Source organism: Scomber japonicus, chromosome 16 (genome assembly GCF_027409825.1).
Source record: "Scomber japonicus isolate fScoJap1 chromosome 16, fScoJap1.pri, whole genome shotgun sequence".
Classification (NCBI taxonomy): domain Eukaryota; kingdom Metazoa; phylum Chordata; class Actinopteri; order Scombriformes; family Scombridae; genus Scomber; species Scomber japonicus.
In genome coordinates, this window is record NC_070593.1 from 25,179,500 (window position 1) to 25,197,404 (window position 17,905).

General features: G+C 39.9%; 1 protein-coding gene across 1 annotated transcript in view; it reads right to left on the reverse strand.

Moving 5' to 3' along the window:
• The window catches only part of daam2 (dishevelled associated activator of morphogenesis 2), a 62,319-nt gene that overhangs the window by 8,014 nt on the left and 36,400 nt on the right, over positions 1 to 17,905 (reverse strand). Inside the window, exons 9-21 of the mRNA XM_053335634.1 lie at positions 17,686 to 17,803; positions 17,397 to 17,535; positions 13,337 to 13,395; positions 13,049 to 13,233; positions 12,230 to 12,529; positions 11,997 to 12,104; positions 8,160 to 8,266; positions 7,018 to 7,102; positions 6,259 to 6,365; positions 5,328 to 5,416; positions 1,806 to 1,974; positions 556 to 663; positions 318 to 378 (exon numbers count right to left, since the gene is read on the reverse strand). Of these exons, the coding sequence (XP_053191609.1) occupies positions 318 to 378; positions 556 to 663; positions 1,806 to 1,974; positions 5,328 to 5,416; positions 6,259 to 6,365; positions 7,018 to 7,102; positions 8,160 to 8,266; positions 11,997 to 12,104; positions 12,230 to 12,529; positions 13,049 to 13,233; positions 13,337 to 13,395; positions 17,397 to 17,535; positions 17,686 to 17,803 (1,635 nt within the window). The remainder of the gene's footprint in view (positions 1 to 317; positions 379 to 555; positions 664 to 1,805; positions 1,975 to 5,327; positions 5,417 to 6,258; positions 6,366 to 7,017; positions 7,103 to 8,159; positions 8,267 to 11,996; positions 12,105 to 12,229; positions 12,530 to 13,048; positions 13,234 to 13,336; positions 13,396 to 17,396; positions 17,536 to 17,685; positions 17,804 to 17,905) is intronic.

Sequence of the window (17,905 nt, forward strand, 5' to 3'; positions counted from 1 at the left end):
GGGTTCTGTTAAGGTTAGGGTTAGGTAAGTAGTGGTTATGGTTAGGGTTAGGATAAGTTTCCAGGAAATGAATGTAAGTGTAATGTCCCTAAAAGTGACCTAGGGCAACTTGTGTGTGTATGTGTGTGTGAGTGCATGCACATACAGTAAGCTCTTGTTTCTGTGTGTGGTTGCAAATGTGACATTTGGCGTTCCATGTGAGCGTGGAACATTACCAGCATTTAAACACTTCACCCTGCTGTCCCTTTCTGCAGCGCTCAAACACATAATTACAGACAGGAGAAGAACCAATGGGAGGGAACGTGACACAAACTCACCGCCTCGAGAGCCTTCAGTCCACTTTTGATACTGTGCACCTCTTTTTCCAACTCTGACAAACTGGTGAAAGAAAAGAAAAGAAAGAAAAAAACCCAGATATTAGTAAAGCGTTTCATTTTTACTCAACCGCTGTTGACTCTGCAATACTTGAAATCTCTTATAGCAGATATGGTGAAAGTGTCTTTTCGCTGCGAGGGTCCCTACAGGCTGGGTTACATGTTGTAAGAATGCACTCACTTGACTTTTGCGGCCTCTGGTACACTGTTGAGGTCTCGCTGGATGTTCAGTGTGTCAGGGTAGTTCTTCTCAAAGATCATGATCAGGTAGTGCAACATGGTGATGCTCCTGTTGAATCACAAGTATGTAATTACTTTAAAATCACAAGTATGTAATTACTTTAAAATCTCTAGAAAATGTTACCCAACAAAAGGACCACATTTTAACCCTTTGAACCCTGGGCTGTTTCCTCTCAATTTTAACTCCCTTTATGTGCAGGCTTATGATACAGTCATTGTATTTTAGCTGATATCAGCGGATAACTTACTAAGAAATGCCATTGTTTAATTAATTGTTAATATTCTATTAACCCCTATGTACTGTTCATGGTCTCATTGGCCCATTTTTACATTTTAAAGCTGTAAAAAAACACCCTATACACATTTCTTTTAGGTGGACTGATCGTAACATGACCCCAAATATAGAAAAAAAAGCATCATATTTTCATGTTTATGTAGCCAATACACATTTTTGTATATACAAATGTTCAAATTTGACCCTTTTTACTTTTCATATTCTATAAAATGTTCTCCTGGACCATAATATAGTGATGTGAATGTCTTTTTTTCCATATATAAGCACTGTTTGCTCTCAGACAGCTTCATTAAGGATTCATTTAATCAATTTATTAATGACTAATGGGGAATTTGTGAATGTGAATGGGTGTACAGACTAATTATGAGTCAGAATATGAACAGCATTTAAGGGTTAAAATGTGTATATGAATGAACAGAGGGGAATGTCAGTGTTTTTTTTTTCTTATTTCCGTTTGGGATGATTATAATTTCCGTTTTGGCACTACAGTTCCAATTATGCTTTGGGTGATAAAGTGAAGTTTAATACTGTCCCATGGAGAAAATAAGTCATGTCTAGGAAAATCATGCTGTTACTATAAGTGACTAGCACTGTAACCATGGAAGCAGGGACAACAATCAGCTGGATTACTTTTGATACTGACCAAAAAAGTTGATTATTATGCGTCAACATGAAGTTCTGGATCCTTTTTTTATATGATTTCTGAACAGATGTTTGGAGAGTAATCTACAACTGACCTCTGATGAACTAGCACAGTGCTGATTCCACCAGTATGTCTGTAAAATGTGTTTATTTCGGTGTATCTGACTGTGAGAAGCTTTGATTTCCAATACAGACTTCATCAATCATGTGCTAAGGGTTAATTTGACCTCCACTTCCTGTCCCCGCTGGCCCACCTGTCTATGCTGGACTTGGTGTCTGCGATCTTGTTGAGGCTGGAGACTTTGAAGCCGTAGGCGTTGCCCCTCTGGCCCTTGTTCATGAAGTTGCCGAAGGCCAGCACCACCTCCAGTATCTGAGTCAGCCTATTGCTCCGAACCACCTCCCTGGATGCGTTCAGGATGGCTGGAGAGAAAAGAACATGGAGAAGAAAAGCGAGGGAGAGAGAGAGAGAGAGAGAGAGTGAGTGAGAGAGAGAGAGAGAGAGAGAGAGAGGGAAACAGCTGGAGAGATCATATCGTAGGTGATTGATACAGTGTGTGTGCAGTTTGTGTAGTGTATCACTTAACCTTTTTATATTACATAATGATCTGGCCTTTTCCATTCTGTTTCTCTACTCAGCCCCCACGGACAACACATGCGAACTAAAACCTCAACTCTACATGGCCTAAAGGTTCTCATCCTTAACTTCATTTTAAACATTCATCATAATGATTGATCAATACTTCCCACAACAACTGGGCAACTCAGTGGGGAAACCCATCAAGTTCTTCCACCCATCCATAAAACAGCAGGGGGAAGGGAATATTCCAAACACAACCCCATGCCGTCCGTTTCTTTCCCCTTGAGATCGGACCTCTCTGGCAGAGTGCAGGTGCTTCCCTCTCTCCCTCTCCCTCTCCCTCTCTCTCTCTCTCGCTCTCTCTCTCTCTCTCTCTCTCCACAAAGGAAACCTCAGTGTGAATGTGAAAATCATTAAGAAAATCCATATTGTTATTGTTACAGTTCTTTCTGCTGCGATACATCATGGGAACCATTCTTCTGGCTGTGCTGACAGTGTTCTGCTGGATGTAAAAAAAGCCTGGCAGCACACTGCACTGTCTCCTGAAATGCTGCTCTTGAACATGCTGGGTGGTCTAAGGCAATGTAGTCTCATCTACAGTATATGACAAGTAAGTAACATGAATAATAAAAGGGGATGAGAACTTTATTATGGGCAACGATGAGCCTTTGCGGTTTGGGAACATTTGGATCCAACAACAAAGATTCTGCAGGCTTGAATCAATACTCGAACTCACAGGATTATGCCTCCGCTCGTACTCTCTTTTCCATTTCTGCCGGCCAGTAATTCATGTCAGAAGATACTTTTTATTTGATGTCGGACTATAATGGATCGACTACGTTCAGCAATTAATTAGTCTTGAAACCAGCACACGTAAAAAAACAGGCGCGTGCTCGTGATACAAGCACATAGAAGGAGTTGTGATGAATTGCGAGCTTGACCTCGTCCCTACAGGCAACTCAACTACTCGCTTTCTCATCAAGAAGACTTTTGAGGATTTAAAGGGATGAGACAGACAGTGGCTGATGTCTTTTATGATGTTATTTAATGGCTGGATCGTAAACAGCTTTTAGGTGCATTACCGCCACCTTCTGGATTAGTGTGAATCAGAACGATTACTGTACTATTCCATTAAATTCTTCTATGAATTCCTGAGGTTTTCTAAAAATCTGAAATAGCTCTGAACTCTACATCACCTGAACTCCTCTGCAAAATCTCTCTAACATGTAGTGTGGCTCCTTTTAAGTCTCTCTTGATGATGTCTAGGATAGTATAAAAATACATGCTGTACTGTTTCCTGCAGTCTGTAATGTTCACGTCAATCAGTAGCACCTCATCCTCGATATCATGTCTTCCTCCCTTCTACTTCTACGACTTCCTCTCATTTCTTCTACTTTTCTTTACATGCTTTTGTATTATCACCCCTTATTTACTCTATCTCATTCATCTATCCCCTCTATACTATATGACCATTCTTCTTATTCCTCTTTTTGAATATTTTCCTCATTCTCATACACCAGTATGTGCAGGAATCCACATGAACTATATTTCTATTCCTGCTCTCTTAATACTGAATATTGTTTACTTCTGTAAAACACAGACTGTCATTATGGTTGGGGATAGAGTTATTTACCTTTAATTCTTCTGCAGTCTCCGTTCAGGACGTACACAGTGAGGAATGGAGGACACTACTCACTTTGTGACATGAATAGCCTCTTAGCTGCTAATGTGAAGTGTGGAAATACTGAGGCAAAACAAATGATCCAGGTCATGTCCATGTATCACATGATAAATCCATATATAGACATGATGATGTTGATAATTATGTCATTGTACAATAAGTCAATAATGTAATTATTGTGACAGGCCTAATGTCTGACTGCATGTATTTAATACTTGTTTGTGCAGTACTGGAATCAGAACTTATTAAAACTTTGATTGGTTTGACTTCCTCTGTCCAGCTTAGAGCTAAAATGGTTGTTCTGTCAGGCATATACTGTGTTCAAGTGTGAAAGTGATCAAACTGAATAGCCAATTAAAGGTTGTGGTCTGTATTCAAAGTGACCAATCTAAGGAGAGGAGACATTAGCCACTGTCTATTCCATCCACTCCTCCAAAGTCTCAAAAGTCAGCTTAATGAGTGAGCCAGTGCTGAGCAGTTGGTGGTGCGTAGGGACGGTCGTGGGACTGGATTTGTGTACACAGAGCAAAAACACTCCCTCATGAGGATGCTTTTCCATTTGCAGATACTGTTCTGTGCTCTTGTATCATGTGCACGCGCCTGGTTTTTACGTGCGTGTGTTTTGAGACTAATTAAACACTGTACCGTCTGACAAAACTGCTGCAGCACACAGACAGGGGCAAAACTGTCAGTCAGCACTTGCTGAAAATAAAACAGCGCTGGCACAAATAATACGATGTTCTCATCAAAGCCCAGAAGACATTTAGGCAGAGAACTGTCTTTCAAGTAGGTCTGGCTCAAACATACATTATGACAGCTCAGTCATGACACACCCATGCTGCACTCACACGTGCACACTGCACACACACACATCTAATTGAAAGGCTTTTTCCTTCAGTCTTTGAACTGAGCTGCAGTGTTTACGAGAGAGGTTCTTCCCTCTCAACACGGGCCAGCTTTCCAAAACAGCCTCCCTGGTAACCTGGAAGCCTGCTTGCAGGGAAAAACTAGACACCCTCTCACACACTTGCACAATGAACACATAGAGGGGATTTCACAGCTTATTGTGAAAGACATTGGTCAAAGTGTTCAGAGCTGATGACATTTTTAGTGTCTGAAACACTTGTTGTGCCTCCAGCGTGTAACTGTATACAGTCATATCAAAGTAGTACACACTAAATACATGTTGTACAGGGTTTAATTGAATGTGCTGCCTCATTTGTATGCATCAGTGTTTAAACCACATAATGAGTGCACTGTTTTAGGATAGTTCTGAACAAAGGAGGCTTATGGTAGTTAATATTTCAACCATTTACAGGATAAATGCTTAACACAGGACTTTGTGTTGTGTCAATTGACAACTGAAAGTAGGCATGGTACTGCAGATGCAGATGTAGAGTGTGACTGCAACAAAATTCATGGCAGTCTTTTTGTGTTATTTATTGAAGAATAAGAAAAATACAGCTTATTTGCAACGCAATCCTTTTATAGGCCACAGAGGTGTTGCGTCCTTACCTTCCACCTTAGGCTTGGTTTCAGCAAGACGCTCTGCAAACTTCTTCTTAAAGAACAGAGCCTGGAGTCTCTGCTGGTAGTGGTCAATTCTGAAGAAGAGGGGAAAAAACAGAAAGAGAGGAGGTAAGTTACATTTGTCTCCAGGGAGTGTAATTTAAAAAGCTGGAAGTCACCCAATCGTCTAAAACCCGCTCGAAGGTCTTTTTATCATGTGTAATAGGCTCCCATCAAGTTGGAGAGTTGACAAATCGGTATGTTAAACTTGCCCAAAAGTTCACAGAGGGGAGGGAGTGTGAATTTCAAAGGAGGGACGAGTGATATTAAACGGCAAAAAAACTAAATCCCGCACGTATTCCTCAGACCAAAGGAGATGCGGTCAAAATGAAATAAAAGTGGACGAGGATAATATTTCACAAAAAGGAAATGAAAAGGTTTAATTATCTTATATAAACAGAGCAGATTCTTAGACAGGATAAGATGCAGAAAAAATGATTTAAGATGTCTCTCCTAGCTCTCTGCTGTGATTGGAGTCTTCAAAGGGCAGTCGGAACGTCTTTTCTCAGCTAAATGATGAATCACCTCCTACATCTGAGGCTCCGTCTTTATCCCAACCTCCCCTTGCTGCTTCATAAGCTCATTCTTTTTGAACAGTGACTGCAATCTTTTTTTTAATACTGTACTGTAGCAGCTATCCTGAGATGACCTGCCGATACATTCGTTGCTTGCAGTTTTTGGAAACCAGACAATACGCAATGCTTCTGTCGTATCTCACAGGATTAGTCAGCTATTTAAAAATCAGTCATTAACCAGCCCTGATAATTACAGACTGAAGCAACTCCAATGATTTCAGATGATTTGGCTACAATTAAAAATGTTTTACATGTGAAACAACAAAAATCAAACATCTAGTTGTAAACGCTGTTCTGTGTACCTGCTCATCTCAAAGAGGAAGCGATCGGCCCGTGCCATGCGCTCCAGCTCGTGTTTGTGCTCTTCCAAGAGATCAATGTCACTTTTCTCTGGGATAAACTTCAGCAGCTGCAAAAGACACATGGACAGTGTTAACCCAAAATGTCAAAGCCACAGTGACTGCAAAAAATAAGAGAGTTTATTAAGAGTTAGAGTAAAAATCATAAAAATGTAAAAGATAAATAAATACAAACAAGAGAGAATAAATGAAAAAGCTTATTAAAAGTTAAAAGTTAAAAAAAAAGGTGAAATAGATTAAAAAGACTAAAAGTAACTCTCTAATTGGTCTATTGCTCAGTTCTGTCTGTATATAATCAGTATATGTTTAATTTTATGGATATTGGTTTAGCTTCATATCTTTATTTAGCAGTATGTCTCTATCTATATTGTCCTGTGAATTAATTCTCTGCACTGTGTGTAAATATATTGAAAGTTACTGAAATCAGAGGCAACTTCCTTCCATTAATTCTGATTCCTGTTGTTCAAAAATGACTAAATTATACAAAACAAAACCACTTGAACATTTGTGCTTATGTACTTTCTGTTCCTTATAAGGATACATGAGATACAAAGCATTACTTTGTCTGGGCAAAGTGCAAATCTAGCCCTGTCAATCCATTCCATATGCACTGCCTTTCCTTAGCCAATCAGTCGTAACAGACTTAATGAGCCCTGCTGCTACGCTGCTGCACATGTCTATCAAACATTGATCCAACCTCACCTGCTCCAACATATCTTTGGCTAACTCTTCTCTCTCATCCATCTCTAGGATCGCCCTCTTGATCTCTTCATTGCTCATTTTTAACCTACACAGACAGAAAAAGAAACATGTTTTTAGTTAATAATGGCAACATATGATCACTACATAACGTTTGCTGCATTCTGGATGAAAGCATCATTTTTATGACTTTGTATTCCCACCTACATTTAAACATACGCTACGTTGGGAGCATGTTTTAATGAACTAACACATTATAATACACAAACTTAGAGCAGCATTACTGAGCATGATACTAATGTCTGTGGTCTGGACCAATGTCAAACCCGGGAGAACTGCCAGCTGTTTTCAGTGCATCTGATCAGTGTTAAGTGTGCCGGGGCTGGGATCAATAACAGCATTGTTAGTCTGTGCATCAAAGCCTTATTGACCAACTCCTGACCCCATTTGGGTCTAGTTCGTACCCCTGGGTCATTTGCTATTGACACGAAAGTGAGTTCGGGGACCATGCTGCAGTTTTGTCAGACAGAGGAAGGCCTCAGGAAGCCTGTTTATTGATCTGGAAAGAAAGGTGGGGGGGGTTAGGGTTCAGATTCTCTAAAGGGTTTTGGATTACTGCTGTTAGGAGACATACAAATGGTCACCATATTGTTGGGTGGGTCTTAAGTGATGACAATTGATTCCACTTCAGATGGAGTGGGACTCAAAGCAAAGAGGATGGGGTGGGGGTCAATTTTATATGTCTTAATTGATTTTATATGATTATATTTAGAGTCTTTAGCGTTTTTAAAAGTAGATAAAAACCTTAATTGTTGAAAGCTGAATACTACTCCTGAGATGCATTCCCTACTGAATGTTTCCAATCTGTCATGTGGCTACCTTGTTCTTCCTTTCAAAACACACCATTGGTAATCTAATTACACTGACAGCTGTCCTTTAGTCCTTTAAAAACAAATATCTTGTACCACACATAAGAAACACCTGCCTCAAGCACCTCCACAATTTGTTACTGCTAACATTAACATAGTGACCATAATAGCCTTGCTTGGACAATCTCTTCAGAATCACAATCCAGTTAATAATAAGCAGGTGTTAACTGATGGTATGATGTAGCATCATAAATCATTCTGGTTTTGGACACATACTTTGAAAGCAGGATGACACAATTTTGTGCACGTCGGCCATCGATGACCGACAGCTCTTTGACCTTCCTCGTGCTGACGTATATGTCGTCCATAGAGCCCGTCTCTTTCTGCACAAAAACATCAAGACAGAGAAACCGATTAACTTTAGTCCCATTTATAACAGTGTTCAAACAAAATGGTGAAATGTCTCGTCCTCACATCTGCTTGACATCTTTATCTTGTTTTGAGATGACACGACCCCTTCTGAGCATTTAACAATGTGTTAATTTGCAACAGATTTTTTTTGTAAAAACTTTAAAAAACTAAAAAGAACCGAGGTCAGTCATTGCAATTCGATCGCCGCCACTATCAAGTTCAGAACAAAAGGTTGCACTGCAGCCAAATACTTTAGCTGGCCCCGGGTCAAGATCACTGACCTGCTTTTGCAGTCAGTAACTGCGTATGACAGGTGTCATGCATCATTTCTAAGAGGCTGTAATGCACATTTCATTAAAAATGATAAACACTGGACTGAATGGAGGAATGTGTATAAAAACATACCGAAAGGAAAAAACGAGTACATTTTTAAAAATGTCACAAAATCATGTCAGTAAAAAGCTGCAAATCTAAAGCAGGTCTTAGAGAGAGGAAATCTTTTTTTGGTGAGTCACCGCTGTGAAAAACACAATGCAGGCAGAGCTATAAACCTCTCAGAGGAACAGGAAACGCTGTTCAAAAACTCGGTTCAGGCGAGTCACATATTTTTGTAAGCTTCACACAAATGTAGTATTAAAAAAATCCACATGGGGAAAGAATACATGTCTGAGAAAAAATGGTTGGGGCTGAATGTTAAACACATTCTATTTATGGTCCGAGCCAGTTTCCTGCTTGCCAGAAAACGGCCTTTTTTGAGGTTACTGGTTATGACGTATGTAAAACAGATGCGGCTTGTAAAGAAAGTGTCGTTTTTCCATGCCCGCGTTGACCTACGGTGCCTGGCAGCGGACTGAGGTTGGCACAGGGTTAGGGGGGGGACAACTCCCATTCACTGGGTCTGCCAAAACCCTCTGTGCCCACGCGCTGAAGCCGAAATTTGCCAGCTTGTGTACAACGTGTGCACTCAAGCCAATGCAACTAAAGACTATCCCCTTCATCTTTTATGACCGTTATTAAGTGGCAGCGATCAAAATGCGGTCAGGTGTTTGAACTCTCTCTTTTTTCTTCTTTTGTGTGAGGCAACATGGTTTTGAAGGCTTTTCCAATATGCAAGTAGCTGCACTTAAATCCAGGCTTCTCGTGCTCACTTCATGATGAATTATGACGATTGAAGCAATGAAACATGATGATGGTAGTCAACTCAATAACTAAGATGGAAATGGGAATGATAATAAGAAATAAGGTAATGATGATTGAGATTAATGCTGCATTTACATCTGGGCTTTTGGAAACCTCTACAAACCTCAAGCCAACCAGCTATATACCTTTAATGATTTGCTATATATTCTTCACTTTTATTCATACAGAGAGGAACATAATATGTTTAAACCTGCAATAATTGACTTTATTAACCACTTGGGGCAGTGAAATAAGCTGAACATACATCATGGACATGTTACCACCTTATAAAGTTACTATATTGAACAGGTTGGCAAACACATTTGGAGTAATTTTTCTAGGGACCTGAAGAACGTAAGTCATGTATTCTCTCTACTTTTAGCTCTATTTTGGTTTGACCCAACTTCTGATGGAAATATCGGACATTTTTGTTGGGAAATCCTCCACTATGTTGACCAGCTAGTTGCTATCTTTGTAATGTACCTTTAATTCTTCTGCAGTCTCCAGTCAGGATGTACACAGTGAGGAATGGAGGACACTACTCACTTAGCCAATGTGACATGAATAGCGTCTTAGTTGCTAATCTGAAGTGTGGCAATATTGAGGTCAAAAAAATGATCATACGATAAGTAGATATGGTGATAATTATGTCATTGTACGATAACTCGATTACACAATTATTGTGACAGGCATAGTGATAATTATCTATGGGTTTGTCTTTATGAGCAACACCTTTCAAAGTACATGTATTACAAGTCACATGACCCACTATTACATTTCACATTAATAAATATACATTCATGATACAAATAACTCTCTTTGCTGGCTGCCTGCAGTGTGGCAGAAGAGAAGGAGAGGAGTGCAATGAAGGTAGATAATTGTGTTGTGAAGAAGCTGGAAGAACCTTTAACTCACCTGTTTGAAGGATTGGTTAGTGAGCAGGTCCTGCCCAGGCAGTCGGAGAGTGCAGAGAGACAAAAAAATGAATAAAAATTGAAAAACACATGCAAAGATTAGCACTTCAAGCAGAGAAAAAGTGGTGGCTAGAGCAAAGAACTACAACTATGCACACTAGAAGCTGAAGCTAGGAAGCCCACTGTGAGAGAAAAAAACATCTACTGGTCGAAGTCGTCAGGGGCTCATGAAATCTGTGTTGGTCCCTAAAATGTGCCGATGTTGCATAGCTGAATAAAAATCTAGTTTTTCTATCCTGGTTTGCTTTGCTTAAAGAGGTCATGTTTTTGTATTTTTTATGTATTCTTTTGATTGCATCTACCATTCGCTTTGACATGGAAAAACAAGAGCATGAAAAATGAGTGTGGAAAAGTAACTAATCCTACAGAGGGCAAATGTAAACAAATGCCTTTTCCGACCAATGACGAGCTTTACAAAAAAAAAAAGAAAAAGCAATTATGCCATGTATAAACATTACAATATTGTCTAGTTGAATTGAATCTCGCTCTTGCCAAATGGAACCAAAGTTGTCAAAGCCAGGAAGACGTTTGGGATTTTTATGTGGCTACATCCATAGAGATCTACATTTAACCGTCGGCTTGTGCCAATAAAAACCTGCACTATATAAATAAATGCCCACAGTAAATCACTGTCAGCTACAACCTCAAACGACCCATTACTCTTTAATAAAAGCCTGTGAGGAGACGTTGTGCTTTTAGCTGTCAAAAGGCTTTTAAGCATGGCAGCAAAATGCATTATAAAAGAATTCAACAATGGTAATGCCTCTGTAGAGTTTACACATCGCTCCACCATTGAGACCCTGCTTTAAACCGTGATTACCAGAAACTAATTAGGGCGTATTAACATTCCACGTAAACCCATTTGAGGTAGTAAAATACATCAATTTATGCAATTGCAGTCAATATTATCACATGACAAGTGGTGTGTAATTAGTTTGTAGTGAGGGAAGTAATTGCTACGTACTGTATGGTATTGCCCCAAAGGCGTGCATACTGCAATTATCCTATTAGTTAACCCCTGGTTCAACATGGTGTAGTCAATTGCCTCTTTATTTGAGCACGCTAGCGCCAGTGACAAGTTTCCTGTATCGTGACTCCTTGTGACTTTAGTGGTATTGACTGTTTCCTCTGTTATACTGGATCCATGAGCCCGTGAGGACCCCAGTCAGAGTTCCCCAGCTCTCTCACACGAAATGCTCTAAAAAAGACACTAGGGCAAAGCTTGAGCTCTGTGGCATCTCTACAATAGGGCATTCAGCAGTGAACAGCTGCTCATGTTAGCCTGGAGACGGACCCTTGGCGCTGTCACGAGTCCTCTTAAAACATCTCACCCATCAGCCCATAATACACACACACACATACACAGACACACACACACTCACTAATACACACAAGTTCAATAATCAAGGCCAAATTCACACTTCAATGGAACTCTAACAGTTATTACAGGCACACAATGGATATCTGTTTCATTCGCCAACACAAACACGCATACACACACGCAACTGCAATCCAAAATAGTGTAATCTACTGTCCAGCAAATCCAAACCTGCTGTCTCTGATAGGCTGAGAACATCTTCTCTATGTCTTTGAGGTCGAGGATCTTGAAAGCTTTCAGGTCATCAATGTCATTCCAGATGGTGCCATTGATCATATTCTACCAAAGAGTGGAGGGAAAGAAGGGAATAACATCACACATTTAGGAGAATCAAGGCAATATTAAATATATTTGAGAAAGTTTTAATATATTTGCACAATCAGATATTGTCAGTCCTCTCTCACCTCTCCTAGTTTAGCCCAGTTGAAGGACTTGAGAGGATGTGAAGGCTGAGGGATGGACTTGGAGCGCAGCGTGGATGCTGAATTGAAAGAAGAGGGTATGGGAGGAGGCGGAGCTCCGAACATGGGAGGGGCTCCCGGTGGAGGAGGTGGGCCGCCTGGCGGGGGAGGAGGTGGCGGCGGAGGCGGGCAGCTGAACGGTAGCGGAGGAGGAGGCGGAGGGAAGCCGCCCATCATCGGCGGCGGAGGAGGAGCCACTGGGGCGCCGGGAGGAGGAGGAGGTGGGAAAGACACAGTGCCGCCCTGTTAGAGGGGAAATAGGAAAATGAAAGATGGAATTATTATGATTTAAACAGTTTATGTAAAAAACAAAAGTAAGTGAAAAGCTAGATTTCATCAAAGCTTGGGAGTGCAACCATCTCAAATAAACAGTTTAGCACTTTAAAATGTGTATAATATAATATGTATATAATATAATGCTTAAAATGGAGGTAAATACCAAGAATACGCTCAAATTTTGGAAAATCTGCTTTTTTGCTGTCTTATCGGGAGTTGGGAAGGACGTCAGATATCAATTTAATATCATCATGATGAACTTGCAGTAAGAAAGTAAAGAAATATTTACTGTAAATTCTGGAATATGCCTTTAAACTTGATCTATAATTGTTCTTTGGGAAAACAAGAATTTAATATAGTTTAAATTAAATAACAAAGTCCATTAATAAAGCAAAAATAAACATTATTAGCTACATGATTAAAGAGCAGCTGACTCATACAGCATGTTACATATTATATTGTATTAAGAAAAGCTTCACTACTCACAGCTATGTCACTGATGCGTGAAGACAGATCCAGGACTTGTTCCCTGGCTGAACGCAGCTCCACGCCCTCACGCTGCAGTTTATCCTTCATCTTGTTCAGAGTCTTCATCATGTCCTCTTTTTCCTGGGTCTTGGTCTCGCACTCCCGCTCCTTCCTCTCCAGTTTACCTAGCAGCTCTACATGATCTGAAAAAAAAGCAGAAACGAGGGAGGCAAGAGGTTGTGAGTGGAGATCAGATTTTATAGGCAAATATATATTTAAAAACTGTTTGTGTCAAACTAGTCTCACCTTTCCTGAACTTCTCGGCCTGGTCTCGCCACTGTTTCACCTCATTCTCATTGACCAGCCTGTGAAGTACCAAGACAAAAATGAGCATCAACACAAAACAGGCAGGTAAACTGAGCACTGCCTTACACAAGAACAGATTGTAGGTAGAGGTCAACTGCAGTCCAACAAAGTCAAGCCGGATGTGAGGAAATTTAATAATCATTGGCAATCATTCTTGACTTCCTGTTTGTGAGAGATTCATATTCTTTGCCAGCATTGACTAGGTTGTTGCAGTTTGCTCTTTTTAAGCTGCGTAATATAACATTAGTGCTGGAATTAATTCTGCAGGGTTTGAATCAGTTTAAGAGTCAAAGGGTTACTACAAGGTTCTGAAATGATGTTTGAGAAATGAGTGTTTCTGATACTGAAACAATTAGAGTCTGTAAATGGATAACATTTTAAATATGAAGTAAGATATAAAAAAGAAAAAGAAATAGAAACAGAAAGATGGAGTGTTTTAAGACATTAATTCAGAAGAAGAAAGATCTGGAAAGTGAAACCTTGAGCATTGGTGGTAGCCATGGCTAGAGGTGAAAGAATAAGACATTTAAGATTTTTCAGAGTCACAGCTTTACAAATATATATGGGTCAGTGACAAATAAAGTTTGGCAAGATGAGCAATTCAAAAATATCTTTAAAAATAGTTTTATAAGCAGCATCAGGTTTGTTAAAAATGTACATTTAGTATTTTTGTTTGTTTGTTTTTACCAAAAGTCAGACTGAAAATGTCAAAAGGTGTAACCACAAAAGAATGATAAATATTTAATATTTTATCCACCTACAGTGTATTTAAATGGACTTATACTAACAATGACTTCATTAAAAAAATGTAAATGGTTCCTGATCTCCATGATTCTCCAGATTAAATGTAATATTTAGAACAATTGTATTCCATTAGCTTTATTTAATATAAAAGTTATAATGTAAGATCATGCCAAACTAGTTGATATGGTGTTTTATTGAGTTTAATTATTTGGTACAAAGTTTTTATGGTTACACCACTTAGACATTTTTACCATAATCCTCTAATATATTCTCTCTAAATGGATTAAAAGCAGAAATTTTATCCTGAATCCACAAAAAAAGAATGTGTGCAAGTTATTCATATGTTTATTTTCACATTTTGACCCCTTTGAATTTGACCACATGGACACAAAAAATGTCATTGACCTGTATAGAGAGAGTATAAACAGTGAAAAAGACAGAAGAGAATGAGAGGTGGAACTGCTGCGGAACTGTGGAATCGCTGAGGTACAACTGCCAACGAGGATAAAGTAACTTCACCGCGCTAATGATTCGCACTTAAACACTTGTAATCAATTCACACGAGGAAATCCACAAAGCAATTTAAAGCCAAATTGGTCATTAATCAGATTTAAGTCTTTTTCAGATCTTGCATTAAGCGCACAGAACCGTTTCAACTTGATTACAAAGTGGGTTCAGCTTTAATTACGGCTCCAACTCGGCTCAATTAACACACACGCACACACACATGCAAAAGACCCAATCACTTTATTGTCGGCTCGTCAAACATACCTTCAACACAGCAGTGGAAAAAATGTGATTTGTACAAGAGTGTTAATTTTGGGGGTCCGGCACACGTGTGAGTAGTCTTGGACGTCGTCATGGCGACCGCATATGATGAATGACTTTGTCTCCCAGTTGTTTTAACAGTTGTTTTAACGCCCTCCCTCCTCCCTCCTTCCCTCGCCTTCTGAGCCGCCGCGGCACGAGACATACGTTTTCACCCGTTAACCGTCGTGGGCCTCCGGCACGCGGCCAGAATCATGAGGAAATGGTAGTTTATGCATCCCTTTTCCAGACGTAACTTACTCTAGGAGAGTTTATGGAAACACAACAAGGTTCTGGCAGTAATGTAAAGCATGGAGAAGGAGGGGGGGGAGGGGTGGGTAGGTTCTGACCACTGTGATGGATCCACAGTGGACAGTAATGGACGTCTGGGCTTAGATGCAGCGTCCAAGTTTGCTCTCTGTACACTACTGGAAAGAATTACGCTCCAGTGTGCTGATTGCACAAACAATGGTGGCTGAATTAGCGAACGGAGAGGAGGGAGCTAAGCAGGGGCCAAGGTTTACCACGCTACATGCTTTATGGTGCTTTCAGCGCTGAAACTAAACACATTCATCATTGACCTGAAGCTTTCGGTTTACAATAACGAAAAAAAAAATGTAGACAGATGGTGCAATAGACGAATGACAGCGCATCAGAGGAGGAGACGCACACTAAATGTAATGTACAGACAAAAAATAAAAAAGCCTCCGAATGCCATCTTTTAACACCACCTACACTCGTGCACATGCCGCGGTCTTTGGCTTCTAAGCACCAGTCGGGATTAGTTACAGTTTTCGGCGAAAACCCAAAACCACAAAAACCCAGCGAATGTCGACGATGGTTTGGAAAACAATCTCTCCCTGCGACGGTGTAAACTGTGCCCATGATGACATGCAGAAAACATCCACTTCCAAGTCATAATGCTTGGGTTTTGCTTTATAAAATGATTACTTCTCCCTGTTGTCTCTCGGGTGAAGCCAAGCGAGCGCTGCCGCACCTAAACATGGCTGACTTGGCCGGCCTGCCCAGCTTAATGCGATTAGAGCGATTTCCTTTTGATCTCCAGCTTCCGCTTTCATGCCAATTCACGCTCCGAGGACAGCTTCCTCTGATTCTTACCCCCTAGACCCCCTGCTGCCACTTCACCTCACCTTCCTGTTCAATCATCTCCTCTCTGACCGCTGGCACAAGTCTTCAAACCAGTCTTAGTACACACGTGAATACTTGTTTACTGTACACTAAACCTCTCATGAATAACTCACAATATCTCCCCTGCTCCTCTGCCTTCTCACCATGCCTCCATCATTCTGACATAAAAGCGCATAACGTCGATATCAGTCTCGTCTTTGATCTTAGTGATGCTGATTGGATGCACGAACCGCAAGGATTTTTCCAGAAATTAGAGCGTGTTTACATCTTCTGAGGACGAGGAGAAGCTTTTACAAAAAAGGCACGGAGCCCTCACGGGAAATGTAGTACACTTACAATAAATCTCTCTTATGATGAATGAATTATAATGTTTCATTCGTATTATTTTAAGCTGCTTTATAAACATTTGATAACTGCATTTATTCCAGACATATAAATCAGACATGTCCAAACTATTCCATAAAGGGTTGTGTGCCCGTAGGTTTTTCTTTTAACCAATCAAGAGCACGCATGATTCGACCAATTAACTGTCTGAAGACTGAGATCAGTAGATTAAATAAGTCAGGTCTGGTGTGTTTCTGCTTGGTTAGAATGAAAACCTGCAGCCACATGAACCTTTATGGAATAGTTTGGACTTACCTGATGTAAATGTAACACAAGAGGAAGTATTGATACTATATAACAGCTGTTAATGACACATCTGCTTTGAGTGAGGATAATAAGATGCATGATGCTGTATGATTATTAAAATCCTTTTACTATATTGTATTTGTTTGTTGATATTTGCATACTGTATCAGGATCAATTATGTCAGTTTTGTGGTTTAGTCAAACTTAAAGGGGTTAAAATTTGAAAATAAACGTATGAGTAACTTGTACACATTGTTTTTTTGTGGACTTTGCGTAAAATTTCTGCTTTTAATCCATTTCGAGAGAATATATTAGAGAATTATGAAAAATGTCCAAGTGGTACAGTATGACCATAAAAACTTTTTAAACACATAATTCAATTATGTAATCACCATTTCACCTTTCTTAAAATGAAGTAATTAATTGTCTAAGCACACTTAAATGCACTGTAGGTGAATAAAATATTTAATATCTATCATTATTTTGTGGTTACACCATTTGACATTTTAAGATTCTTACTGTTTAAAACAATTTTTAAAGATATTTTTGAATTGCTCATCTTGCCAACCTTATTTCTTTGCTGCTTTACTGCTATGGCAATACAGTTTTCTGATCTGTCGTGCCAATAAAGTTTATTTCAATTTGAATTTTGACTGAAATTTTTCACTTACATGCGAATGATGTTCTTAACATTGAAGTTGTCCAGAGGGGCCAAGTCGGGGTCCTCTCCCTTGTCGTCCTGCAGGACTATCTGCTGCAGGATCCTGTCTAGAAGCTGCCAGTGCTGCAGGCTGCCTCCACCACGCTTATCTGGATGTGGAGTCAGAGACAGAAATGTTAAAATACCTGATATGTTGGAGGTCTATTTCAGGTACATGAGGCAAAAAAGCCCTGCTATGCTGACGATGCATTCATTCATCAACATGGCAAAGAAATACTCTTTATTGTGTAGCTACTCACAGGGCATCTGCAGGCAGTGTTGGAGGATGGAGAGGAGGTGTGGGTAGGAGTCTGTGTGGCTCAGCTTCTTCTTGACCATCTCAAACATGGCACCTGCACTTTTAGTATCTACATGGGTCTGTTAAGAATAGAAGAATAAGCTTAAATACACTTCAACCTGATTTATCTGGTTGACTATTTGAGCCATGTGGCTACAGCAGGAGTACAGATCTCTGTTTAA